Source organism: Vigna unguiculata, chromosome 9 (assembly GCF_004118075.2).
Source record: "Vigna unguiculata cultivar IT97K-499-35 chromosome 9, ASM411807v1, whole genome shotgun sequence".
NCBI lineage: Eukaryota > Viridiplantae > Streptophyta > Magnoliopsida > Fabales > Fabaceae > Vigna > Vigna unguiculata.
In genome coordinates, this window is record NC_040287.1 from 24,256,756 (window position 1) to 24,283,755 (window position 27,000).

General features: G+C 37.8%; 4 protein-coding genes across 4 annotated transcripts; 3 read left to right on the forward strand and 1 right to left on the reverse strand.

The window, feature by feature from the left end:
• Window positions 1-680: 680 nt before the first annotated feature.
• LOC114163111 (chaperone protein ClpD, chloroplastic) lies at window positions 681-6,548 on the forward strand. Its single transcript, XM_028047200.1, has 12 exons — window positions 681-1,631; window positions 2,028-2,188; window positions 2,282-2,511; window positions 2,636-2,744; window positions 2,855-2,985; window positions 4,120-4,221; window positions 4,310-4,591; window positions 4,682-4,776; window positions 4,869-5,163; window positions 5,282-5,515; window positions 5,659-5,892; window positions 6,030-6,548. The coding sequence occupies exons 1-12, from the start codon at window positions 961-963 to the stop codon at window positions 6,324-6,326; spliced, it is 2,841 nt and encodes a 946-aa protein (XP_027903001.1). The 5' UTR covers window positions 681-960; the 3' UTR covers window positions 6,327-6,548.
• A 726-nt stretch (window positions 6,549-7,274) lies between these two features.
• LOC114163814 (protein FRIGIDA) lies at window positions 7,275-11,847 on the forward strand. The gene is made up of 3 exons (XM_028048163.1): window positions 7,275-8,306; window positions 10,528-10,703; window positions 10,800-11,847. The coding sequence occupies exons 1-3, from the start codon at window positions 7,409-7,411 to the stop codon at window positions 11,589-11,591; spliced, it is 1,866 nt and encodes a 621-aa protein (XP_027903964.1). The 5' UTR covers window positions 7,275-7,408; the 3' UTR covers window positions 11,592-11,847.
• A 6,377-nt stretch (window positions 11,848-18,224) lies between these two features.
• LOC114163585 lies at window positions 18,225-20,158 on the reverse strand. The gene is made up of 2 exons (XM_028047890.1): window positions 19,018-20,158; window positions 18,225-18,925 (listed from the first exon to the last, which is right to left on the reverse strand). Exons 1-2 carry the CDS (start codon window positions 20,156-20,158, stop codon window positions 18,225-18,227), a joined length of 1,842 nt encoding a protein of 613 aa, XP_027903691.1.
• A 992-nt stretch (window positions 20,159-21,150) lies between these two features.
• On the forward strand, window positions 21,151-22,498 carry LOC114163586 (protein MAIN-LIKE 1-like). Its single transcript, XM_028047891.1, has 3 exons — window positions 21,151-22,071; window positions 22,154-22,339; window positions 22,442-22,498. Exons 1-3 carry the CDS (start codon window positions 21,151-21,153, stop codon window positions 22,496-22,498), a joined length of 1,164 nt encoding a protein of 387 aa, XP_027903692.1.
• The last annotated feature ends 4,502 nt before the right edge of the window (window positions 22,499-27,000 follow it).

The following is a 27,000-nucleotide window of genomic DNA, read 5'->3' on the forward strand; positions in this document are numbered from 1 at the left end:
AAAGAAAGTCACGTTGATTAGTTCATGAATAACAATGTCGAACAATCTTTTATTTATCAGTCTTTTTAATATACCTGAAAAGGGGCAAGCAAATATGTGAAAAGGAACCTTTTTTTTTTTTAGCATGGTACACAGAACTTGTGTTCAGGTCAGGGACACGTATGTTATTGGTTGTTGGAAAACGTCCCTGTTACTTAGGCCAGAGCATCTCTGTTTTTGGATCCTAACAATCTCGGAACGTTTTTGGTGATTTCAAAATGTTCAAACGTAGATTCTGGGAACTTCTTAAAACGTGGAAAAGTCACCCTCTAAAGTCTGAACCTGTGATTCCAATGCAACCCCTCATTATTTTGACCATGATGTTACAGAAACAGAAAACAAAGCAAAATTTGATCGCGTATCCCACTATTTGGAAAAAAGAAGAAAGCCAATGTTAATCAGAGAGAAGTGAACTTACATTAATGGTAACACAAGAAGGGAACTTGGTTGATTTCAGAAGGATCCAAGATATTTTTGAATTTAACCATAATTGTTTTGAATGATTAGTATTTGTAAATTGTAAGAAAAAACAACCTAGTTGGCGGCTACAAGAGAAGTGGTTGCGGGAAGTCCAGGTACGCTGACCTTTTGATGTTGCTTTGTGGATGGATGAAAGCATTAGCCTTTTCCCAACCGAGAAAGAAAGAAAAGTTGGCTTTTGCTCTTTCTTTCTCTCTCTCTCTCTCTCTCTCTCGGTGACGTGTCCGCCATTCTCACTCCATACCTTCCTTCCCCGTTCTTCTTTCCTTCTTCTCCAACCGAAAACAAAACGTAAGACTAAAATAACATTAAAAAGGTTCCTTTTTCTTAGTCTTCCACGAACCCCCCGTGATCTTCGCCTCACTGTTACCATTCATTCACACGTAACCACATCGGAACTCACTCACTTCATTTTTTGACGGCCAAACCCAATCCTAAACCATGCAAGTTTCCTCGTCCTGGTTCGGAACCTTACCTTGCTCACACGTTCGCTCCCTCCCTCTGGAACCCTGTTCCACCTCAACCACATGGCTTTCCGCTGCCTCCTGCACCCACTCTCCTTCTACTAACGTCTTATCCACGCGCCCTCGTCCACAACCCTTCACTTCTCTCTCCTTTCTCGTCTCCCAGAGAAAGGGCTTCACGCTGACCTCGCTGGCACCGATCAGAAGGACGAAGAAGAGAAGAAGAGCGTTGCGTGTTTCCGCTGTGTTCGAGCGCTTCACGGAGAGAGCGATAAAAGCCATAGTCTTGTCGCAGAGGGAAGCCAAAGCGCTTGGAAGCGAATTGGTTTATACGCAACATCTCTTGCTGGGGCTCGTGGCTGAGGAGGATCGCTCTTCCGACGGTTTTCTCTCGTCTGGTATCACTGTTGAGAAGGCGCATGAGGTTGTTCGTGGTCTCTGGCATCGGAACACTTCCGCTCGTGGTGGGGCTAGTGATGATGACAAAACAAGTGCCACGCAGGTTCCCTTTTCCGTCAACGCGAAGCGAGTGTTTGAGGCTGCGGTTGAGTATTCAAAGTCGCTGGGACACAAATTCGTTGCCCCGGAACACATTACTGTTGGTTTAGTTAAAGTTGACGATGGAAGTGTTAGTAGGGTCCTTTACAGGTATAATTCGATACCATGGATTTATTGTCCTGAGATCTTTTTGTTATGCTTGGATTTTCAGTTCTTGATATTGTGAAAAATTGCTGATAAACGCTATTGACATGACAGTAATTGTAGACATGAGATTTTAATTTATGGTTGCATTCATGATCACAAGTCTTTATATGGTACTATATATGCAAGATCTATGTTTAAATTTTAAAACGCGTGTAACTATAATCTTTTACAACATAAAACTATATACAACCTTCCATGGTCCTCCTTGTGGTTTCTTTATATTTGACGTTGTAGAAAATTGCAGACAAATGTGTTCGACTTTATTATGTGCAGAATTGAGTACGTGTAGCTATAATTCTTTTTGCTATTGATGTTGGTAGTATACAAATATGATTTCAGATTGGGGACAAATGGACACCAATTGGCAGCTGTGGCATTCTCTAGATTGCAAAAGGAGATTGCTAAAGACGGTAGAGAACCTAATACGCTGTCCAAGGGGATGCCTAACAAATCGATTTCTAGAAAAGGTTCTGATGGTGGAGCCTCTGGCACAACAGGAGGTAAGAAAATATATAAGTCTGGTGTTTTGTACTTTTGTGTTTGAAGGATGAGGACTGAGAAGAGCTTTTTTGTCATCATTTTCTGGTTGTCAGAGGAGAGTCCTCTATCACAATTTTGTGTGGATCTCACTGCCCGTGCAAGTGAAGGACAAATTGATCCCGTTGTTGGCCGAGAAGTTGAAGTTCAGAGAATAATTCAAATACTATGCAGGAAAACAAAAAGCAATCCCATTCTTCTTGGTGAAGCTGGGGTTGGAAAAACTGCTATTGCGGAGGGCCTGGCACTTCGCATTGCAAAGGCAGATGTTTCTCCCTTTTTATTGGTACGTGTATCGTGTATCGATACGTGATTGATGTTTCTAAAGCTTTTCTTTTTTCTACTCTGCCCTTTGTCTATTTCGGGGTGCTTTGTGCATGTGATTTTACTTTTTGCTTTGTGTTCTGCAGACAAAACGTGTGATGTCCTTGGATATAGCCATGTTAATGGCTGGAGCAAAAGAAAGAGGAGAGCTAGAGGAACGTGTTACAAAGTTGATAAAAGAAGTAATAAAGTCAGGTGAATACTGTAATATAAAAGGATGTACAAGAGTTAGATGAACATGAACACATGCTTGATGTGCTACAAGAGGATTGTTTTAGCTCTCACTGATTATTCTCGAAATGCAGGTGATGTCATTCTCTTCATTGATGAAGTTCATATACTTGTTCAGGCAGGAACAGCTGGGAGAGGAAATAAGGGATCTGGCCTTGACATGGCGAATTTACTCAAACCTGCACTTGGAAGGGGTCAATTTCAGGTGATTATTAGTTAATTCTATTCTGAATGACGCCCCAAGATAAACACGTTTTCTGTTTGAGTAACGTATAAGATTAAGGTTGGAGATCAAAGTATGTGGTTAGTAACTTAGTACTTACTCCATATCTACATACAGGTGTCCGACACCACCCTTTCAAAGTTATTTTACTGAATAAGGTTATTAATTTACGTTTGGAAGCTGCACTTCAAGGTTGAGATTAGTAAGAAAGATGTCTTGATGAAAATTTGGGAAGTTATCATACTTGTTGTTAGACTACCTTGGATCATATCATATGTTCTCTTGAATGAATGGCCATGAAGTCCACTTGGAGCTGCAAGAAATATGAATCATAAGAGTGTTAGTTGTTAAATATCTTGCTTTTCAGTAAATTATGGAGTCAAAAGGGTATATGTATAGATAATTTCTTTTTATTAACAGAGCAACCTGTTACTGAAATGAGGGAAAAAGTTGTTTGTTTAATTATCCTTGAGTCTCTCCCTCAGTTTCTCTAATTTCCATCTGACTGGGTCCTGATAGTTTTTATCTTAGATGCACTAAGGATTGGATAATATGAACATCTTGTAGGAGACATTTGTACCAAGTTTAATGAACTAGAAGGTAATAGGGATGGGAGCGTGTAATGCATGGACTAGGCTGGTTGATAAGAATTTACAATTCGACTCGTTCATAAAGTCATGAGATAGCGAAGCTTTTTCTTTTTCAAATTTTGTGATTTATGAAACCTCTCTGATCGCTATTGTGCACTTGAGGGAACCATCGGAAAGATTATAATCATGAAGTTGATATAATTTTCCAAGGATCATAATTCAACCCCCTCCCTGGAACTTGTGGCTTTTCCTGCCACCTTTAGTCAAAATTATGGTAGCTAATTATGCAATTACCAGAAATAAATATATTCAATAGTGTTAAGACAATGTTGGTGCTGCGGATGGGGCTGGAGCTTTTTCTTGGTTGATAAGTGGGAGCATTGAATAACCTATTTTCTGTTGATAAGCGGGATTGTCATTGCAAGATAATCCTTATTTTCTTCATAATCAAGAGTTATATTACAAGATATACGCACACCATAGCTTGTCTTCTATTCATAGTGCAATAACTTCATCTTCTTTGCAGTGTATTGCCTCAACCACCATAGATGAATACAGACTTTATTTTGAAAAAGATACAGCGTTGGCTCGACGATTTCAACCTGTTTGGGTTGATGAACCGAGTGAGGTTGTACTCCATATTTTATGTCTACATCATTATGTGCCATTCTAATCATAATTTGATTTCTTATTAGACTACATAATTCAATATATAGGATGATGCGATTAAGATCCTTACGGGCATACGAGAGAAATATGAGGCATATCACAAATGCAGATACACAGAAGATGCTATAAAGGCTGCAGTTGATTTGTCAGCAAGATACATAGTTGGTAGGTATCTACCTGATAAAGCTATTGACCTCATAGATGAAGCAGGAAGCAGGGCTCGTATTGTAGCCTTTAGGAAGAGAAAGGAACAAGAAACTGGCATTCTTTCTAAGTTGCCAGCTGATTACTGGCAAGAAATCAGAGCAGTCAAGTCCATGCATGAAATGGTAACGACATTGCTTCCAGTATTTTGCTGTTGCCTGTATCAGTTGCTTACAGTTTTAATTTAAGATGACATTTCTTTCTCACTGGTTCAGGAGAGCAAGCTTAAATACTATGGCGCTTCCAACATTGACGAAAACAATGAACTCATACTGGATTCATATTTATCTTCTACAACCACGGATGATGAGTATGTTACTTGATTTCATAATCAGAGGGCATTCTTTTGTGTGTGCCTGGATTTGATTTCTGAGTGGCTAACACGTATTGTTTTGTCTTTAGACCAATAGTAGTTGGGCCAGAAGATATAGCTGCAGTTGCTTCCCTCTGGTCAGGAATTCCTGTGCAGAAGCTGACGGCTGATCAAAGAATTCTTCTGTTAGACCTTGATAATCAACTTCGCAAGCGTGTGATTGGACAAGAGGAGGCTGTTGCTGCCATTTCCAGAGCTGTGAAGAGATCCCGGGTTGGCCTCAAGGATCCTGATAGACCAATAGCTGCCATGTTATTCTGTGGTCCTACCGGGGTTGGGAAAACAGAACTTGCAAAATCTTTGGCTGCATGTTACTTTGGATCGGTAAGAAATCACAAAATATACGTTAAACAATAATAATTAGTGTTAATGATCTGAAGTGATTCCATTACCACTTACTGTTCATCTTTTAATAATTAACCTTTCATGTAAATTGTTTCAGGAGGCAGCCATGGTACGATTAGACATGAGTGAATACATGGAGCGGCACACAGTGAGCAAATTGATCGGATCTCCCCCAGGTTATGTTGGTTATGGAGAGGGTGGCGTTCTAACAGAAGCTATTAGAAGAAAACCTTTTACCCTGTTATTGCTTGATGAAATAGAGAAAGCTCATCCAGATATATTCAACATTCTTCTTCAAATTTTGGAAGATGGTCAACTTACTGATTCTCAGGTTTGTGAATGTGGATTGTCAACAGGATTTCTGATGCAGAACTTTTTTCCTTGAATTTCTATTGCATCAATGTAATGTGAAGTTTATCATGTTGCTGGTGTCCTAAAGTTGGTGTTTAATGTTTGTAAAACTGGTTCAAACAGGGTCGCAAAGTTTCATTTAAAAATGCATTGGTGGTAATGACTTCAAATGTGGGGTCTAGTGCAATTGCTAAGGGTCAACACAACTCTATAGGTTTCTTGGTTCCTGATGATAAAACAACGTCATACAATGGCTTGAAATCGATGGTAATTGAAGAACTAAGGACATATTTTCGTCCAGAATTGCTCAACAGGATAGATGAAGTGGTAGTGTTTCAATCCCTTGAGAAGTCACAGGTTGGTGAAGTTTTGGTTGTGATTTTTATTGTGCATATTTTAGATGATGTTTTGTTGGTGTAACTAGAGGGCCGTTTTATAATGAATAGTTTTGCTACTTTTGAAAACGTTTTGAAACTTTAAGGATGTTGTGACAGTTACTGAAGATATTGGATTTGCTTCTTGAAGACATGAAGAAAAGGGTGTTGTCCCTAGGAATCCATGTTAAGGTTTCTGAAGCAGTGAAGAACCTTGTTTGCCAGCAAGGGTATAACCCAACATATGGTGCTAGGCCTCTGAGAAGGGCCATTACATCACTGATAGAAGATCCATTGAGTGAGGCATTTCTTTTTGGAGAGTGCAAGCCAGGTGACACTGTCCTCGTTGATTTGGATGCTAATGGTTACCCTTTTGTTACAAATCAGCTTGATAAGATTGTCAACTTATCTGACTGACACAACCAATGCCCGTAATTAATTACTGTACAGAAGCAGAAGTATATGATAGGTATACATACACATAATATCACAAATGTTTTCTCTTTCGTAGCATAGCTATTTCATTCTTATGAACCACCACATCAACCAACACATTATTCCATGTAAAACTTTTGTCCACAAACATTCTATTCAAATTATATTCATTTATAAAAACCAACCATACATGCTATACTTCAACAACTTCGTTTCTGTTTGCATGATCAAAATATTGTCCAATTTTATCATTTCAATTTATTATCTTCATCATTTTTATATATGTAACCACAATATTCAATTTAAACCATTAGTCTCAATATTTACACATCTTCTATTCGCAATTCTAATATTTCTTTTGCAATTTTAACCCACTTAATTTTTATCTAATTTATTATTTTACATTTTAATTAGTTAAATTATTTTTCAATTATACCTTTCAATAAATATTGTGGGCATATGTTCCAATTATACCAAAATGGAAATAAAAAAATGTATGAAAAATTGAGTATTGAAATAAGTTGCACTTTTTGCTAGAAATTGAAATAAAATAGAAATTAAAAGTTAAAGATTTTAAAAATTACAATTTTTCTAAAAAAATTTGACCTTTTTTCTGACTTTCTTTCGGTCCCTATTGCATCGATATAAGTTAATTCTCTAATTTCAAAAATATGTAAACGTAGTTATTTTACATTTAAATTTAATATTCAGAGATAATTTTTACCATTATAAAATAAAAAAAAGACACATTTTAAAAATTTTGAATATTGATTCATCAATGTTAAAAGATGGGAATAAAAATAATGTTTCTCTAAACATAAAGCATTAAAACCACCATTTTTATACAAAATGAAATAAATAAATTCTTTTTACTTATGGGCCCGTTGCGAGTAACATGCATAGGCCCATCCCTCTATAACTACACGCACCTTCCTTCTACTGGATCACGCCACGATTTTATCACGTGATTGCGTTCCTGCGGTGCCACCGGAGACTGGAATCAATTTTTCTCTTCCGCGCAAATTCTAGGGTTTTGCTTTTCATTCTCAGCCCATTTCCACAGCATGGCCACCACTGAGAGCCTAACAAACGGACTACCTTCGCTGCCACCGGAAAACGAAAACGACGCCGGAGACAAATTAGCGAATTCGGTGAGCCAACTCAACAACCTCTCCATTGCCATACAAACCTTCAAGAGCAGGTACGACGAACTGCAGAGGCACTTTGATTTCATCGAACAGGCCATCAACGCAAGGACGAAGGAACTCCAATCGTCAGGGTCCAACGCCTCGCCAAATGCGAAAGAAACAACCGAAGCCATCGTCTCTCGATCAGAGACTGGTAAAACGGATTCCAATCCGAAGCCAAAACCTAAGGCGGAAGAGGAAGAGGAAGAGACAGAGAAAGGGAAAGTAAAAGAAGAAGAAAAGGAAGAGGACGAGCTTCTTTCGCTTTGCAAAACGATGAATAGCCGCGGCCTGCGTAAATACGTGTTATCGCGTTTATCCGAGCCGGCGTCGCTTCGGGAACAGGTTCCCGTTGCGCTGAAGAGTTCGCCGAAGCCTTCGAAGCTCGTGTTTGAATGCATTGGGAGGTTTTTCCTCCAGGGAAGCAAAGCGTACACGAAAGACTCGCCGATGATTCCAGCAAGGCAGGTTTCGGTTCTGGTTTTGGAGTACTATTTGCTCTCTGGACGTGTTGGTAACGAGGAGGAAGTGGAGGCTTCGTTGAAGAAAGAGGCCGATTCGGCCGCGGTTGCGTGGAGGAAGAGGCTCATTGTTGAAGGGGGTTTGTCGAAGGCCTCTGAGATTGATGCCAGGGGTCTGATTCTGTTCGTTGCTGGCTTTGGGATTCCTGCTGCTTTCAGGGATGAGGATATATGCAACTTAGTGAGTGTTAGCAATAACAGAGAAATCTTCGATGCCCTGCGCCAGTCTCAGCTCTTGCTTAAGAGGGTTTCAGGTATACATTTATATGCATTGTGTGCTTTTTGTGAATGCAGTAATCATAGTGATAGTCTGATCAATATGAATAAGATATTGTGCTTTACTGCTTTGTTGATAAAATTTGAAAGTTGTGACAATGCTAAGAAATGGAATGATTTTGTTTCCGTCATATTAGTCAATATCTATGGTTTCCATTGGGGTTTAAATTGTCAACAAGCTAAGGTGTTGCCTTGATTACTTGTCAGATCAGAATACTGAAAGAAATTAAATTGTTTTCTTTGCCTAAACTTGAGTGGCAAGGCAGTGTAAATGGCATCTATAGGTAAAGTAGCTTTAGCTTCTTCCATTTAACGAGACTCAAAGTGGATGAGATTTTTTATAGACAATGTGAGACTGTTTGTTGACAGTATACTGTTTGCAATCTTTTTTGGTTAATATTTGTATTAGCTTTGTATTTTCGCAAAAATAAACATCTTCTGAATATTATCAACTGCATATTTCTCTCACATTTTCTTTTCTATTTTTCTTCTGATAGTAAAAGAAAATCATCGCCCAAACTACTAATTATGATCTTTAGATTTTGGCATGGATTTTCTTGTTGTTTAAAATACGAGGGAGTATGAGACATTGGTCTGTTGAATGGTGGAAAATAATATGCGACTCACTGACACTCCACCCCATGACACCTTTTCTTGCATCATAAAATTGTATTGAAAAATTTGTCAACACCTTACCAATTGTAACATCCCATTTTAGTAGTATAATACTAATAAAATAAGACATTTCATTACAATATTCAAATGTAGGTTTTACGAAATAAAAAGTATATTAATATAGTCCTCTTGAGAGTTTAGACTATAAAATTATACCATTTATACAACAACAAAAACTTTAAAGGTATTCCTATACTAAACGTACATCTACTCATATATCTGTTGCAAGCTCACAACTCTAATCATAGACTTCTCATCTGTTAGAGCTGTCTTTAAACCTGCATCTTCATTTGCTCCCACCAAAATGGTGATCATCGCAAAAGAAGAACAAAACAAGGTCACAAAGTGCAAGGGTAAGCTAGTTTACAAAAGGGTTATCCTAAAATCATTTAAATCATATCAATTATAATTCATACATGGGAAACTACAATCAATTCACATAAGTGCACACAAACAGTTGACACTAAACTTAATTATTTGGATACATGCATTTGGAATCAGAATTAAAATTCTACATTCTCGCTTAAGCTAGATCTTTCTCGCTTGGGCGAGACTGCTTTTGCTTGAGCTAGAAATTCTTGTTTGAGCAAGACTGATCTTGCTTAAGTTAGGAATTCTCACTTGAGCGACAACTCAAACAGAGAACAAAGTGACATTCTACTATTCTCGCTGAATCTAGATATTTCTTGCTTGGCCGAGACTTATCTCGCTTAAGTTAGAAATTCTTGCTTAAGCTAGAATAGCAGATTTTCACTGATTTCATCATGCAAAACCAAAAATCCCAAACAAAAACAACACAACCACTTCGATTTAGTGCACTCATCAATCCAACACATCAAGATGCAATCAAATACCGGGATAAACAATTTATTTCGAAATTTAACAGAAGAACCTAGCTTCCCTTACCTCAAACGTAGACCAAAATTGAAACAATGAAGAACCCCCAAGATGATTTTCAAGTTGCAAAACCCCAATCAACCTAAAGAAACCAAAATGACGGAAATACAGTGAAGCATGAGGCTCTAATCAGAACTCAAGTAGAGATAAACACCCTCAAACAGACGAAGGAGACGAAGGTTAGATTTTTCAACTTACGCAGATGAAGAAAACGTTTGGTTTGATTTGAGGAGGACTCCGCAAAGATCCCAAATCTGGCCTCAGTTTCAAGAAGAGAGAAAAAATGAGCTGTTGTGGGGTGAGAAAAGCAAAGAGAAAAGGGTAGGACAGTGGCTGGGAAGTAGAGAAAAGTTGAGAGAAAAGGATGGTGAGGAAGCTGAGGGGGTTTGGGAGAGGGAACTACCTTTGCTCTTTTCTTTTTAATGAGCACACATATAGTAAAAGAAATGGGTTTTACACCAATCATCAATTATTGAAAATGAACATACCCTTTAATTTCATTGCCCTCCTAACGGTCCTCGTCCTCTTCCTCAATCAGGCATGTTGGCCTTAATGATTATGATGAATATGTTGTTACTTTCTACTCTGAAAAGTTGTTTTCTCATTTTTTATTTATATTGGCCACAGATATTGCAGATGGGATGATAAGAAAAAACATGGTTGTTAAAGCTGTTGATTTGGCTTATAGCTTTGGGCTTGAAGAGAAATATTCTCCTCATACAGCTCTGACTTCATTTCTACAGAAGTCTGAAGAAACTTGGAAGAAATCCAAACAAGATGCAAATGATTTTCCTAGTGCGCTGGTATGTTATAGCTGGTTTCCAATATTTATTATAGTGAGTGTTTTTTTTTTTTTCATATGAATATTAACATTATTGACACATGTTGATATTTCACAGAAGCAAGCACATGAAAAATATTTAGCTGCTTTGAAATCTGTAGTGAACTGTTTGGAAGGCCACAATATTGACTTTGTAAAACTTCTTCCTGGGTGGGAACTTAAGGATAAGATTATCAACTTGGAGAAAGATATTAGTGATATCAATATAAAAATTGAAGAGAAGTCGATGATCAAGAGAAAAGTAGATAAAAACAACTCATCTAACAAAATGAAGGTTCCAGAGGCTAAACGAACAAGGTTTGGTGGAAGAGATGCGTCTGTGCTATCACCCTCAATCGCGGCTTTGCACGAGCAAAGGATTGTAAGTCGTATGGATGGAAATAGCTCGTATGAAGGTTCATTGGCAGCGCATTTGCTGGACGGTAGATCATATGGTTACCCAAATAGTTATCTCAGTGCAGCATCCATACAACTTGGATCTGTTTCGGATTCGTTGGCCGAAAAATATCTTGGAACTACAGTTGCAGCAAGTGGGGCTAATATGCTTGGAGGAGGTATGGGTGGTTCATATTCTGGGTATCAGGGGGATATGATAAGAGATAATGTTGGGACAGTGCTAAACAGCAACAGTTATAGATGGCATGGAGTTGGGGAAGGGGCATCGTTGTCTCATGATAGGTCAGTTGGGCAGAGTTTTGTGGGGCAATCTACAGCACTAGTAAATAATTTGTATGGGAAAACATCTCAAGAAGGTTTTGCAGGAGTGCCAGAGCATCTCTCTATCGGTGCTTCAAGTCGCACTGGAGCTTCTGATTTGTATAGCTTCGCTGATGGTGTTTTCGATTCATAGTCATTCCTGGGTAGTAGAGTTCTCCAAATTACTGTTCTGATCATGCTCTACAAATTGTATGATGTTAATTTTGTTCTCAACTTGCATCTAGCGTTTATAGTGATAGCCATAGCTACCATATGTTCATTTTGAAAGGTATTTACTCAGCCCTCACCTCCCTAAAAATATCCTCGTTGCGAGGTGGCCATGTACAGTTCTTATTTGTATTACTCCCGAAAAAAATCACTTTAACGGCTCAGTGAGGCTGTATGGTCTATTTTTAATCTTTCAAAGTTTTCAAAATTGACTAAATGGTAGGTAAAAAGGAAAATTCTAGTGTTTCATCGGTAAAAGTCTTCGAGTTCATTTTATTTTCTTATTAACGACGGTTTTACAGAAATTAAATCTAAATTCAAAGTATGGGCGGGCGGGGCAGGGAACTAGCTCCAATCTTCTAATATAGGTTAGATGATGATTTTATATTTTAGTTTTTATTCGATTTGGTTCTCTAATTTGGTATTCTGTATTATATGGGTTTGGTTTCTCTGCTGTATAATTTAGCCAACGAAGTGAGAAAAAAAAGAAGTAAAGGGGTGGTTTTCGACAATGCGAGCCGTCGGTCGTTCACTGGCGGGATTCCTTTATCTTCACAAATTAAAGTACTGCATCTCTCCACCATCGAGCCTCCTCCTTTGAAACCGACGCCTCCTCCGCTACTGGCGCCTCTTCTTTTTGTTTCTGGTTTGTGGAGACTGCCACCAGACTTTTCCAAATCATCACATGTTTTTCTCTTGTTTTATGGTTTATGGAAGTTTTAGTCAACTGGGTGTAAAAGTAAACCTCTCTTTTCTTTAGCAAGCCATGGAACAAACTAACATTAACATACTATGTTTCCATAGTTTTGTTTTTTTTTTTCTAAAAAAAAAAACTATATTTGGTGAACTTTCTTAATTGTGGAGTTTTTATTAACTTATATTCATCTTGGCCGTTTTTGGTATGCTTTTTCTTGTGGTTTGATGTGATAATCGTTATCTTCATGTTATAAAGCTCGAGTTTTTCCTCTTTTTTTTTTTTTCATAGTTGTGTTATGAAAAATAATTGGTCGATTAAAGTTTAGTCTAGTTTCACAGCATTGTGTGATCAAGTAACTAAGTTCACATTATAGGGAGCGGAGGCATATAATATTGCAGCAATAAAGTTCATAGGTGCAAACACAGTAACCAATAATATACATGGATAATGATAGAATGTCCCCTTTTTTTGACCCCGAAGTTACCCGCCTACGTGGCAGTCATTATTTTAATAATTTTTAACCAAACGGGAGCAGAAACGCGTGAGAGAAGGTGGAGTGAATGGTGAGGTTGTGATACACGCGCAAGAGAGGAAAAAGGAAAAGTTAGAAAAACATAACTTTCCTTTGCGGTTTAAACTAAAGGCGAGAGTGCGGCGAGAGTGTGGATTGCTGCCATAGCTTCGTGCGGAGAATTGGAAGCCCTAATTTGAAGTGTTCTTCTTCTGCAAATCAAAGGGTGCTTTGGTATGTTTTGCTATCCGATTACAAACCCCTATTTTTATGATGTTCTTCCCCAAATGAAACCACTATTTTTGTGATGTTTTTTCGGAACGAAAAAGGAGCAGCTTATGGGTGTAATTGAGCAGCAAGAACATGATATTCGTGAACTTGGTGGAGCGATTGCTAAATTGAAATCAACTTTGGCTGAGAGGGAAAATATAAGTAAAGATGAATTTGTTTCTCCTATGAATTTGAATGAAGTGGATGTTCCAAGTGAAGCTGCAGAAGACAGAAATGCAACGAACAGGGATATGTACGTGCGTATGAGGAATGATCCACGGTTACGGTTCAAAAGCCGTGTAATCCAAACTCCGTTCGCAGTTTATAGTCGGAAGAAGAAAAGGATACCGAAATAGTTGTTGGAGTATGAGCAATATGTATGTAGTTTGTTTTGTTTGATGGAAATGAAATATCATTTTCATTTGTTTAATTATAAGAACATAGACATTTTCATTTTCATTAAGTTGTGTACAATTCTATTTGTTGTGTTTCTGTTGTGTTATGGTGCAATTAATAAATAATGACTTTTCTAAAGTGTTTGTGGTGTTATGTAGTGCATTTATTTAGTAAGTAAATTGTGTAAGTCTGTGGTACAAAATTCATATCTCATAAAGACAGTTATTGAATTTTAAGAATTGCTGTGTTGTGGGATTATGGTGATGGAATTATTTGTATGACCATTCGATTGTGTCGAAACCCTGTTTCACGTAATAATTCAGTGTAAAATCAGTTGCAGTACTAGCAGTACAAAAAGTTCAACGTAAAAAGGCAGTTATGAAATCACAAAAGGACACTTGATTATCGAACCAGAAAAGTTGGTTTTTAATTCAATCTTGAATTCCAATTACTTATTTAAGTAGTTTGGTGATGATTCATGGTGATGGAATTATTTGGATGGCCATTCGATTGTGTCCAAACCCTATTTCACGTAATAATACAGTGTAAAATCAGTTGCAGTACTGCATGTACAAAAAGTTCAATGTAAAAAAACAGTTATGGAATCAGAAAAGGACACTTGATTATGGAAGCAGAAAAGTTGGTTTTTAATTCAATCTTGAATTCCAATTACTTATTTAAGTAGTTTGGTGATGATTCATGGTGATGGAATTATTTGGATGGCCATTAGATTGTGTCCAAACCCTATTTCACGTAATAATATAGTGTAAAATCAGTTGCAGTACTGCATGTACAAAAAGTTCAATGTAAAAAGACAGTTATGGAATCAGAAAAGGACACTTGATTATGGAAGCAGAAAAGTTGGTTTTTAATTCAAACTTGAATTCTAATTACTTATTTAAGTAGTTTGGTGATGATTCATGGTGATGAAATTATTTGGATGGCCATTAGATTGTGTCCAAACCCTATTTCACGTAATAATTCAGTGTAAAATAAGTTGCAGTACTGGCAGTACAAAAAGTTCAACATAAAAAGGCAGTTATAGAATCACAAAACGACACTTGATTATGGAACCAGAAAAGTTGGTTTTTAATTGAATCTTGAATTCCAATTACTTATTTAAGTAGTTTGGTGATGATTCATGGTGATGGAATTATTTGGATGGCCATTCGATTGTGTCCAGACCCTATTTCACGTAATAATTCAGTGTAAAATCAGTTCCAGTACTGACAGTACAAAAAGTTCAACGTAAAAAGGCAGTTATGAAATCACAAAAGGACACTTGATTATCGAACCAGAAAAGTTGGTTTTTAATTCAATCTTGAATTCCAATTACTTATTTAAGTAGTTTGGTGATGATTCACGGTGATAGAATTATTTGGATGGCCATTTGATTGTGTCCAAACCCTATTTCACGTAATAATACAGTGTAAAATCAGTTGCAGTACTGCATGTACAAAAAGTTGAACGTAAAAAGGCAGTTATGGAATCAGAAAAGGACATTTGATTATGGAACCAGAAAAGTTGGTTTTTAATTCAATCTTAAATTCCAATTACTTATTTAAGTAGTTTGGTGATGATTCATGGTGATGAAATTATTTGGATGACCATTCGATTGTGTCGAAACCCTATTTCACATAATAATACAGTGTAAAATCAGTTGCAGTACTGCATGTACAAAAAGTTCAATGTAAAAAGGCAGATATGGAATCACAAAAGGACACTTGATTATCGAACCAGAAAAATTGGTTTTTCATTCAATCTAGAATTCCAATTACTTATTTAGGTAGTTTGGTGATGATTCATAGTGATGGAATTATTTAGATGGCCATTCGATTGTTTCGAAACCCTATTTCAAGTAATAATACAGTGTCAAATCAGTTTCAGTACTAGCAGTACAAAAAGTTCAACATAAAAAGGTAGTTATGGAATCAGAAAAGGACACTTGATTATGGAAGCAGAAAAGTTGGTTTTTAATTCAATCTTGAATTCCAATTACTTATTTAAGTAGTTTGGTGATGATTCATGGTGATGGAATTATTTGAATGGCCATTCGATTATGTCGAAACCCTATTGAACGTAGTAATACAGTGTAAAATCAGTTGCAGTATTGCATGTACAAAAAGTTCAACGTAAAAAGGTAGATATGGAATCACTAAAAGATACTTGATTATGGAACCAGAAAAGTTGGTTTTTCATTCAATCTGGAATTCCAATTACTTATTTAGGTAGTTTGGTGATGATTCATGGTGATAGAATTATTTGGATGGCCATTCAATTGTGTCGAAACCCTATTTCAATTTGTGAATGGCCTTTAATCAACCAACAACTACGCCAACAAGAGAGCGCCCAACCAATGAATCGAACGGTACCCACCACTTTCCGCGGAACCTGCCGCCTCTAAGAACCCAAACCACTCTCCACAACTCCGCTATCCGCTTCCACTGCGACCCACAACATCAACCTTTATGGAACGATAGCCTTTTGGGGAAGAGAATGCCTTGCGATTCAAATGCCTCTGTGCTTGCTTGTGCGTCTCTGCTCCAAGAAGAAAGTTAAGAGGAAGAAACGAGGGAAAACGCTCAACCGAATGCGTTTTTTTAAAAACTTTATCCAATTCAAAGCGCGTGCACATCACGCTAACTTTCCTTTGCCGCTGCCTCCAATTGTCGTTTAGTTTAAAATTATTAAAATAATAACTGCCACATAGGCGGGTAACTTCGGGGTCAAAAAAGGGGGCATTCTATCATTATCCACTATACATTTACATGTGCTAAAGGAAAAAAAAAAACTCAAAAGAACTGTGTAAAATACAAAGGAAAAATAAAATGCTAAGAACTGATAGACTTTGAAGATAACAAGCACCTGTAACACATTATTTCATTTGAATGCATTTAAAAAATAGAAAAAAGAAAAGTAGGTTGCATTTAAATGCATCATTAACAGTAAAATATATTTTATTAAATTTTAAAAAGTGGAAACGACACTGTTTGACTAACTAGCAGACACACTCAGTAATTTTTTATCCAGTAGAGAAACTGAACTCGTGCAGAACTCAAAACTCAAATAATATGTCTTAAGTGAAGAAGTTAGGTAGTGATGTATATAAATCTTTCACCCTAGACAATGGTGCCTTTCTTTCACTCCCAATGTTAAATTTTTTGTACATTTCCATGTCACTGAATTAAGCGAAATGATGGTTTTTTTTCCATTCTAGGCAAATGACTTTGGTTTATTACGGATATAGGCAAGTTTTTAAAAAATTACAGAAGTAGGAAAAACGTTTTGGGGGTGCACGTTTTCGTTATGAAGAAATCGTGTAGTCCCCATACGTTGTTTGGTCAGAATTTGTCAACAAGCGAAATCGTGTGGGGGGTGGACGATCTTCAAAGGAAATCGTTGGGGGGTGCACGATTTTCAAAGGAAATTGTTGGGGGTGCACGTTTTTATATGAAATCGTGGGGGGGGATACGTTTTTCATTCAGTAATCGATTACTGTAGGCTGTAATCGATTACTGCATGTGTTGCTGTTTTTTGAGTGTAATGTAATCGATTACAGACGAACATAATAATTTGTTATGATTTTATAAAGTTTTTTGGTCCATAAAAGAATAAAGTATTTGAACTTGTAGTTGATGAAAGCATAAGAAATATTAATGTTCATAGAAAGAAGAAAAAAACATTGAAAATTAAATTAATTGAAATAAAAAATGTACAAATTATTGGCGAAATGGACATTGTCCCCTATGATGACCCTCAGTGCGAGAATAAGAGCATTTTTTTGGCTTATCCGTAACGGGTTGATCCATTTCGTTATGGATCCTAGTCGTTGTAGGTTGTCCCGAAGTAGAGATGTCAAAATGGGTTTCAACCCGTGAGCCAACCCGGCTCACCACGGGTTCGAGCCGGGTTGGGTTGAGAAAAATTCAACTTTTTCAAAAGTGGGTTGAACTCAACCCGGCTCACTTAACCCACGGGTTAAACGGGTTCGAGCCGGGTTGAAGGTGGGTTGGCCCACTTAACCCACCAACATTTTTTTACAATTTTTTTTTTAATTTTTTTTAAATTTTTTTAAATTATTTACTACTCCAATTATATTTGTTCACAATTTCATATTTTTGAATGCTAGAATGTTGTTTAATTATATTTGAATTATTTGAATGTTTAATTAATTTGATTGTCAAGTTATATATATGTTGATGCTTTAATCTTTAACTATAATCTTTATAGTAAATTACTCAAGTAACCGTCTTATAAACAATTTTTTCTAAATTAGCATGAAAAAAATGTATAGTTTTTTTTATTTATATTTTGTTGAATAGCATGACAGAAAATTTGTAATATTAGTTATGCTTTCTTAGACTAATGGATACTTTCTTGGAAATAATTCTTCATATATTGGTGGTGAGCATGATCAAAACATTGATTCTTGATTTTACTATGATTGTCATCTCATAGGTTACTTAAAAATTTATTTAAATATTTGAATAATAAAAAAAATAAATAAATAATTTTTTTAGGTGGGTTGGTGAGCCAACCCACTTAACCCACCAACCCGTAGTGGGTTGAGCCGGGTTATAAAATTTCTGGCTCACCAAAAAGTGAGCCGGGTTGGGTTCACTCATTTTGAACCCGGCTCGTGGTGAGCCAACCCGTGTGAGCCGGGTTGGCTCACTTTGACATGTCTATCCCGAAGCCTTACGCCTAGTTTGGGGGTCTAGAGTGAAATTAGGACCTGTATATGTTGACCAATAGTCCTCATTTCGCAGGGGGTGGAATTGGACTTGATAAGCCTTATTTATGTTATCAAGGGTGTAAACTGGATCGATAAAATTTGAAAGTGGCATATGACCAAAAGAACAAACAGCTATGACGTGATGACAGGGTAATCGACTAGCTTGGAAGTGACCACAATCACACCACCAATCGTTTAATCTGATAGTGAATGAGATTGGTTTTGGCCTATAGTGATGGGGGCTCGATATCTCTTGCACCTCGAATTCTGAATTATCTCGATCGTAGCGTTGAACATGACAATATGCAGATTTCTGTTGATTTTGTTGGAGCAAGGTTGTGACATCTTCTGGATATTGATGGCCAGCTCTTAACATAGAGTCTGCCTTTAAGCCGCGTTCAACAAACCAAGCATTTATGTTTTGAAATGTAATTTTCAATAGTGCACAGATAGGTAATGAGCGAGCCCCCTTAAGCACAGAGTTCATGCACTCCGCCAAGTTTATTGTCATGTGCGTGTACCTGCGCCCCCCATCATAAGCCTGAGACCACTTATGTAAGGGGATTTTATCAATCCAAGCTACTGCTTGTGGGAATTGGAACCTTATAGCTGAAAGTTTTGCTTGCACGGTAGGTTGTTTGACTTCATAAGCTGTGAAAGAGAAATATAAAATGAAAGGAAAAAATGTTATGTATAGGAAATATTTTGTGCATCTGGAATTTAAAGTTAGGAGAACGTCGTACCCAAGTTAATGAATTGTTTTTTGAGATCGGCATTTTTAAAGCGGTTGTTGAAGTTGGAACCCAGATGACGTATGTAGTAGACAGAGTGAAGATTGTCTGATTCCCAGTCAACCTCTTCCGATCGTAGGGCTGACAAAATTCCCTTGCCTCTATCAGTAATTAGGTAGAGATTTGGCTGAGGAGTTACATGCTCTCGTAGTAGTTGAAAAAACCAAATCAATGCCTCCTTTGTCTCACCTTCTACTATTGCAAATGTCAAAGGAAATATGTTTCTATTTCCATCCTGAGCAATTGCAATTAGCAAGGTGGCATGATATCTGCCTGTTAAAAAGGTTCCATCCACTTGAACAACAGGTTTACAATACTTAAAACCTTCAATGCATGGTCTAAATGCCCAGAAGCAACGTTCCATAATGTATGTGGAACTTCCATCCTCAGCATCAATATTAACTGGAGGACCGGAAAGTTGAAAAATTGTCCCAGGATTGGTCTGTTGGGCAGCTAGTAACCATCTGGGAACTTCATTATAAGATTGGTCCCAATCACCATACTCCATTGTAATTGCTTTCTCCTTCGCAATCAATGCTCTTCTATATGTGACTGTGTATCCGTAACGACTTTTGATGTCAACGACCAAGCTTTTGATGCGAATGCTTGGATTTGTGCGGACCAAATGAAAAACAATGGAAGCAATTTGGGTCAAATCTAGATTGTAGTGATCTTGTGACATTAATGTAGGGAAACACGTATGTGTACCATCAATGGACTTGATTTCCCAATGATGTCGGATTTTACTATAACTAGCCCTCAGACGCCATTGACATCCATTGTTGTAATGGATGCATCGTGCAACATAAAGATGCGGTTTTGATTCTACCACATTGAAGTTGTATCCATTAGTGATGTGATAATGTTTGATGGCAGAGACCGTTGCCTCTTTAGAATCGAATTGCATTCGTTCTTGTAGTTCGACTTCCCCATAGGGATTGTAATCCATAGGAGGAATCAGGACAATTTCTTGATCGTCTGCATTGTCTTCATAAAAATCATCGGAAGTAAACTCTTCGACAATGTCTGGAATGATAGGTTCGTCATCGATCGGATTAGACGAAGAAGATCCTCCATAATTCCACGAACTCATTATGAACAGGTTGGTATGGAAGTGCAGACCCGAATATTTTAGATCGAAAAATAGATCAGGATATTTCATATGTGAAGCTTGGTATGCAGAGAAGTTTTGATAGGAGAAACAATGGTAGTGTGGTAGAATATATAAGCGTTTTAGTCAGTAGAATCAAATGGAGTGGGTTGGAGTGCAAAAGGAGTGGGTAGGGGGTGCGAAAAGAAAAAAAATAATTTTTTTTAGAAAACGTGCACCCCCCACATGTTTTGATAAAGAAAACGTGCCCCCCACACGTTTTCTATTCAGAAAACGTGCCCCCCCACACGTTTTCTTTTCAGAAAACGTGCCCCCCATTACACTTTCATTTGAAAAACGTGTACCCCCATGACGTTTTCTTCTTACACTTTTTTGATTCTCCGATTCGACGTGATTCCTGGACTGCTGCAGCTGCCATGATACTATTACAACTTCACGCTTCTGCACTCACAATAAATCACGCTTCTGCACATTACTATTGAAAATAATGCATCATTTTTTGTTGTGCATGATACTATTCACAATAATGGTTTGATTGGAAATGTTTCTGCCACCTGCAAATTTGAAAAATAGTATGAGATTCTCTGAAAAAGTTATTATTATTGAAGAGAAGGTTTGTGTGGTGAATAGAAGAAGCCATGTGGTGGTGTGCATGGAGGTGTAAGAAAATAGGCTCCTATTTTTTAGACAGATGCTTTGCTACGTGAGAGAGAGAAAAATGAAAAGTAAGGCATGTGAGTGAATAGTGTGGTGATGTAGTTTAAATACCCATATCAGGTGCAACATTCACATCACTGAATACTTCATTGCCTTCCCATTGTAGTTGGATTTGCAGCGTATCAAAATTAATTTGTCCTCCGTTAGTCTAACAAGTTCGGTCAATTTTATGATAATTTGTTTTTTGTTTGTTTTGTTAGTGATTAACTTGAAATGATATTATGTTAATATTTTCATATACTTTTACATAGTTTATTATGGCTCAGAACAACAACCTGCCAGCAAACTTGTCCGTGTTGCGTCATCAAGACGATCACATCACCAACCAGATTTGGCAAGGAAACGAGAGGGTCCTCCGGCCACGACGCCATTCTATCTGGATACTAAAACATATAGATCTTATTGACCCTAGGGTCAGAATGGTAATTGATGCTGCTGGTTTTGGTCACGTTCTAAAAGTGAGTAATATGGAGATTAACCACCTAATGGTAACAACATTATGTGAAAGGTGGAGGACTGAAACTCACACCTTCCACATGCCACTCGAAGAAACAACTGTTACATTGGAAGATGTTTCACTGCAACTAGGGATGCCAATTGATGGTGAACCCGTCACCGGTGGAAGTTCTGGAAACCTGCTACAATTGTGTCAAGATTTATTGGGGGATATTCCTCCCGAAAATATGATTATAGGGAACCGAATAAAGCTATCATGGCTAAATAGTAGATTCCGAGAATTACCGGATGATGCAACACTAGCTACCGTTAGACAGTATGCACGAGAACACATCCTCATTTTGATTGGCAGCATGTTGATGCCGGATACATCAGCCAATCTCGTGCATTTTATGTTCTTGCCATTGTTAACAGATTTGGAGCATATTTCAAATTTTAGTTGGGGTTCCGCAGTATTGGCATGCCTCTATCGTGCACTGGATCACAACACAAAATTCCATCAAGACAACATTGGTGGATACATGTTATTGCTCCAGTGTTGGGCGTGGGAGAGATTTACATGCATCTCTCCAGAAATACAACCAGTCACGGAGGACGAGATTGTGGCTGGGCTTGCGTTCCCCTTAAGTGTGAGGTGGTGTCGGCAAACACATTCTGTGTTCCATGACCAAACTACTGTGGTGGGCTTCCGACAAAAATTTGATCAAATTCAACCAAAGCAGGTTCATTATCACCAATGCTCTACTATTTTGTTTCTTGAAATTCCCTTCGTTTTTTTAAAATTATTAACACTAATTTTTGCAGTTTTTGTGGACACCATATCGACAACCACATGTTAGTCGCATGATAATAATAAATGTTTCTCCAATTAGTCGGGCATTGGTTCCTCTTATATGTTTTGCGACGGTTGAATTTCACCAAGTTGACCGGGTAGTCAGACAGTTTGGTTGGCGACAAAACATCCCATCCGACCCGATGAACCTGGATAAGGTTCACCGAATTGATCTCCGAGGAATGGGGGAAATTAATTGGAGGCAATAACACCATCGCTTTATCATGCTATTGAATAATCGCCATAATTCCATTGTTCAGGGCGAACCTTTCACCAAAAGTGGCCATCTGCGTGATAACTCGCCCTACATGCAATGATACATAAATCATACCATCCGGTATATCACGGTTATTGCGCAATCATCCGATGATGAAGTGAGAATCATTTTTTCATTCACAGCATGCTAATTAAAGTTTCGATTATAATTCATTTTAAATAATAAAATTTAATTTGTTATTTTGTTTTAGTATGACATGCTGGAGCAATATCAGAATCCGCCTTCACATCAGCAGTTTCATCCGGATACACCCTTTTTCGGCCTCCTTCAGTCATAAAATGTAACTGCTGGTTTTAGGAATTGGGATCACAGAATGCATCCTCCATCGTCATCTCAACAGGTCCCGACTTCATATGGTTTTTTTCCAGCGCCTTCAAACTTTGGATCAGGTCCAGCGCAATATTATGGTGGTTCATCTGGCCCACATATTTCCAGCTATGGGGGTGTTCCATCACAAATGTTTGGGACATCATCACTAACTCCACCATCTGCATACCGAGGCGCCTCATCTTTACAACCATACTACAGACCTGAAATTCCATTTAATGTTTCAAAAGGAGGTTCTGAATCCGTGGAAGTGGAAGATACTAATGACGAAAGTGAGTCAGCCCCTCCTCCCCCACAACCTGAGAGACGACCTCGACAACCGACACGAAGGCCACCATGTGGCACAGGCAGCCACCGTTGAATAATGTTGTTGTGAAATAAAGTTATCACATTATGGGAGAATATTGTACTATGTATGTGTACTATTTCAATATGACAATTGCATATGTACGTAATGAATTCAACCTTTATCATTTTGTCTTTCTTGATTCACTCAATAATTGTGCAACTACTATGCTTATAAAAACCACATCCCCACACTACATCAAATGCAAACTTTCAACTTTCCAACACATCAATTGCTTGGCATCTCCTTCCTCTTTTTCTTTCTTAATTGAAAACCGAAAGATGGAACAATTTTCCCCTGAAATGTTTGGCATCACAAAGTCGCAGGATTTCACCAATTCTTACATAGCTGCCTTATACACAAACGATGAAATGAAACTCTGTGAGGATGGGGTGAAGTTCATATGTCAGACTCCGGAGATTGTTCGCATTCCATACAACTGCACATACAACATACTGAACCAAAGAGTTTGTGCAGCCATTCCAAGCCAAGCACACACAACCATTAACAACCTATACTTTAGACGACCCACAATGACTTTTGAAGGAAATATTGTCTATGACGCATTTGAAATAAAGACAGATGAACCTGTTTTTCAAATGTTGGAATGTAAGTCTTCTTTCCCTTTCAACACCATGATTGAATTGTACGTGACCTTCACAAGATCACCTGAAGAAATCCTTTCTCTTTTAACTACAAACACCCCATCATCATCATCCTCAAACTCTCTCCCAACTTCACCAACTATTCTTTATTATAGTGAACCTTTAAGGGGTGCTGGTATCATAGAGAGTCGATCTGGTTTTGGTCTTGAGTTTCGTTCCGATGCCACGAAAACCTTCTTCATCAGACATGATTGCACCTACGATGAATTATTACAAACTGTAACTCAATTAGTCGAGTGTGGTGACCGTAGAGTTGTCAAACAAATTGACTATCGTCGCCCTTCAACAATACGCAACAGGCGACTATTTCATGACACCGCGGAAATCAAATGTGACTTTGATGTTTCATAAATGATCAGTCGTTGGAAACACGTACAAAGTCTAGACCAATCTGTCAAAAAACCGCGCATCTCCAAACTAGAGACATCAGACCACCAACACCTTCCGAAGAATACCAAGATATCAATTCTGGATGGTTTGTGGATCACCGGGGAAGAAGAAGATACAAATGGTTGCCGTAAATCGTTGTTTTATTTATTTTTTTGCTTTCCATTTGAAGTTATGTGCAACTTATTTATCATTTTATTTTTCTTTAATTAATGCCATATGTTAAACTTTTTTATTAATGGAGTACAAATGCTAAAAAAAAATGTTATGCTGTAATCCATCACCACAATTAATTTTCAGCAACAATGCGTGCGGTAAACGATTACCATGAAAGTGTAATCGATTACCATGACCAAAATTTGGACATCTAATATGAGCGTAATCGATTACACAAGCCCAAATTTGTACAATGTAATCGATTACTGAAGTAACACGACAACCTGGAACATAAATAATACCTTCGTAATCGATTACAACACACCTTTAATCGATTAACAGGAGAATTTGCAAAATTATTTCTAGATTGGTAATCGATTACATAAACTCTGTAATCAATTACAACTCTAACACGAGCTACTAGAACTTCATTTTTTCCTTCGTAATCGATTACCGAAACCCTGTAATCGATTACAACACTATCAGAAGCCCCTGGAATGTTATTTTTAACGTCGTAATCGATTACACAAACCCTATAATCGATTACGACTCGTCTTCCACTATAAAAACAACATTTTCTCTCTCGGCCGCTGCATCCCAAAAACCCCACCCGCGCCCCCTTTCTCTCCTCCGTGATTTCATCACTGTGCCTTCATTTCTTAACCAAATCACCTCCCGTTTGTTGCAATCTTTCTCATTTTCAATTCTCTACAAAACCCACCGATTATAATCTTCAGAAACACCCTAAAATGGCAGAATCATCAAGGAAACGCAAGACTCAAGTCGGTGCTCGCCATCGCCGTGGTCCCGCCGTCAACGAACCTGAAGAAATAATTGCACCTTCACAACCACAGAGATTGTTCTCTTCCGTAGCACAATATGAGAGGTATACTTCAAAATTTTCTGCCAGAGATATTCTTGAACCCAGATATCCTGATGATTTTATAACTGAGCAAAACTTTGAGTGCTATGATATACTCCACAACTTGGGATTATTACCTTTTTTGACTAATCATAAATGTTATTATCCGGAATTAGTTAGAGTATTTTATTCCAACTTACAAATTACTGAGGAAGGGGTTATTCTTAGTGAAGTTAAGCATGTGAAAATTAGGATGGATATAGATATGTTTTATCGTATAACTCAATTGGGCACTCAAGGGGTCTGTTTTGAGGGAAACATGGTTGAGGAATGGAGAGATGATTATTCAAGTCACAATGCAAAAATGATGATTTGTCATGACAATGTAAATATTGGAGGAAGAATACTGGCAGGGCAAATGAAAGTGGAAACACGTATCCTACACTACATCTTATGTCGATGCCTGGTGCCCCGATCAACTAACCTTGCCTAAGCAACTGAAGGAGACATTATCTTAATGTGGGCAATGCTGACCAGAAGGCAGCTTAACTGGGGTCATCTGATTAGATATCGCATGAAAAAGGCATTAAGAGACCATGCCCCTTTACCATATGCTAATCATATTACTGACATTTTTATTAAGTTTAATGTTCCTCTAGAAGATGAACCATTTGAGGAGATTAATTGGAGAATAGGTCCAATTGGTGCTGAAGTGATTCATTCCTTTGGTTTTGTAAAAAACCAAAATGGTGAATGGATTCATAAACGTGATATGCAGAATGCACCTATTCATGATGACCGCACACCATCTCCACCGCCTCAGCCTACCTAGGATGCATCTGCTGCTATGCTTAATGATATTATCCACGAAATCCGCGATCTCCGGGCTTTTGTTGGTTCAAGATTGACAGTATAGATGCTCGGGTTGGTCAACTTGAGGAAGACATAGCTTATGTGCGGCGCCAATTTCCTCCATCTTAGATGCATTTTCATGTTTATTTTCATTCAAAAACTTTGTATTTTTTTAATGCACTTTGACATTGATATTATTATCTTAGTACTTTAATTGATTGTAATCTTTTTTTTCCACTAATATAACTGTTTTTAGTTTCATATTCAACTATATTATACATCATTGCTTTCCCATCCAGTGAAATGTTTGTTAACGTTTTTTTTTTCAAAAAATTACGCATGTAATCGATTACAGTTCGTGCGTAATCGATTACACAATACCCAGAAAACTGCAACACACTCAGTAATCGATTACACACTACGATAATCGATTACGGCTTCAAAGACGTTATCTCCATGCACGATTACAGCATGCAGTAATCGACTACAACATACGGTAATCGATTATGGCACCAAAAATGTTCACCTCCCACACGATTTCGCCCTCTGACCCAGTTGACCACAAAAACGTATGGGGGCTACACGATTTCTTCATATGAAAACGTGCACCCCCAGAACGTTTTGCCTACTTCTGTAATTTTTTAAAAAGCTGCCTATATCCGTAATAAACCAAAGTCATTTGCCTAGAATGGAAAAAAAAAAACCCGAAATGATATATATGACTTGGTGGTTACTTACTGTGATAGATTGGAAGTTGTAAAAGTAGAAGTCTAGATAAGAGGGTTAGAATGAATGAATGAGAAGATGCAGAAAAGTGGAACGAGGAGATGGCCAGATATTACTCCAACTTGAAGAGAGTGTACAACCAAAACCTCTCTCCCTGCGTGTCTTCATTCTTCGTTGCGCAAACTCATCATCACCCCCGACACCACCCGTTACGCCGCCTC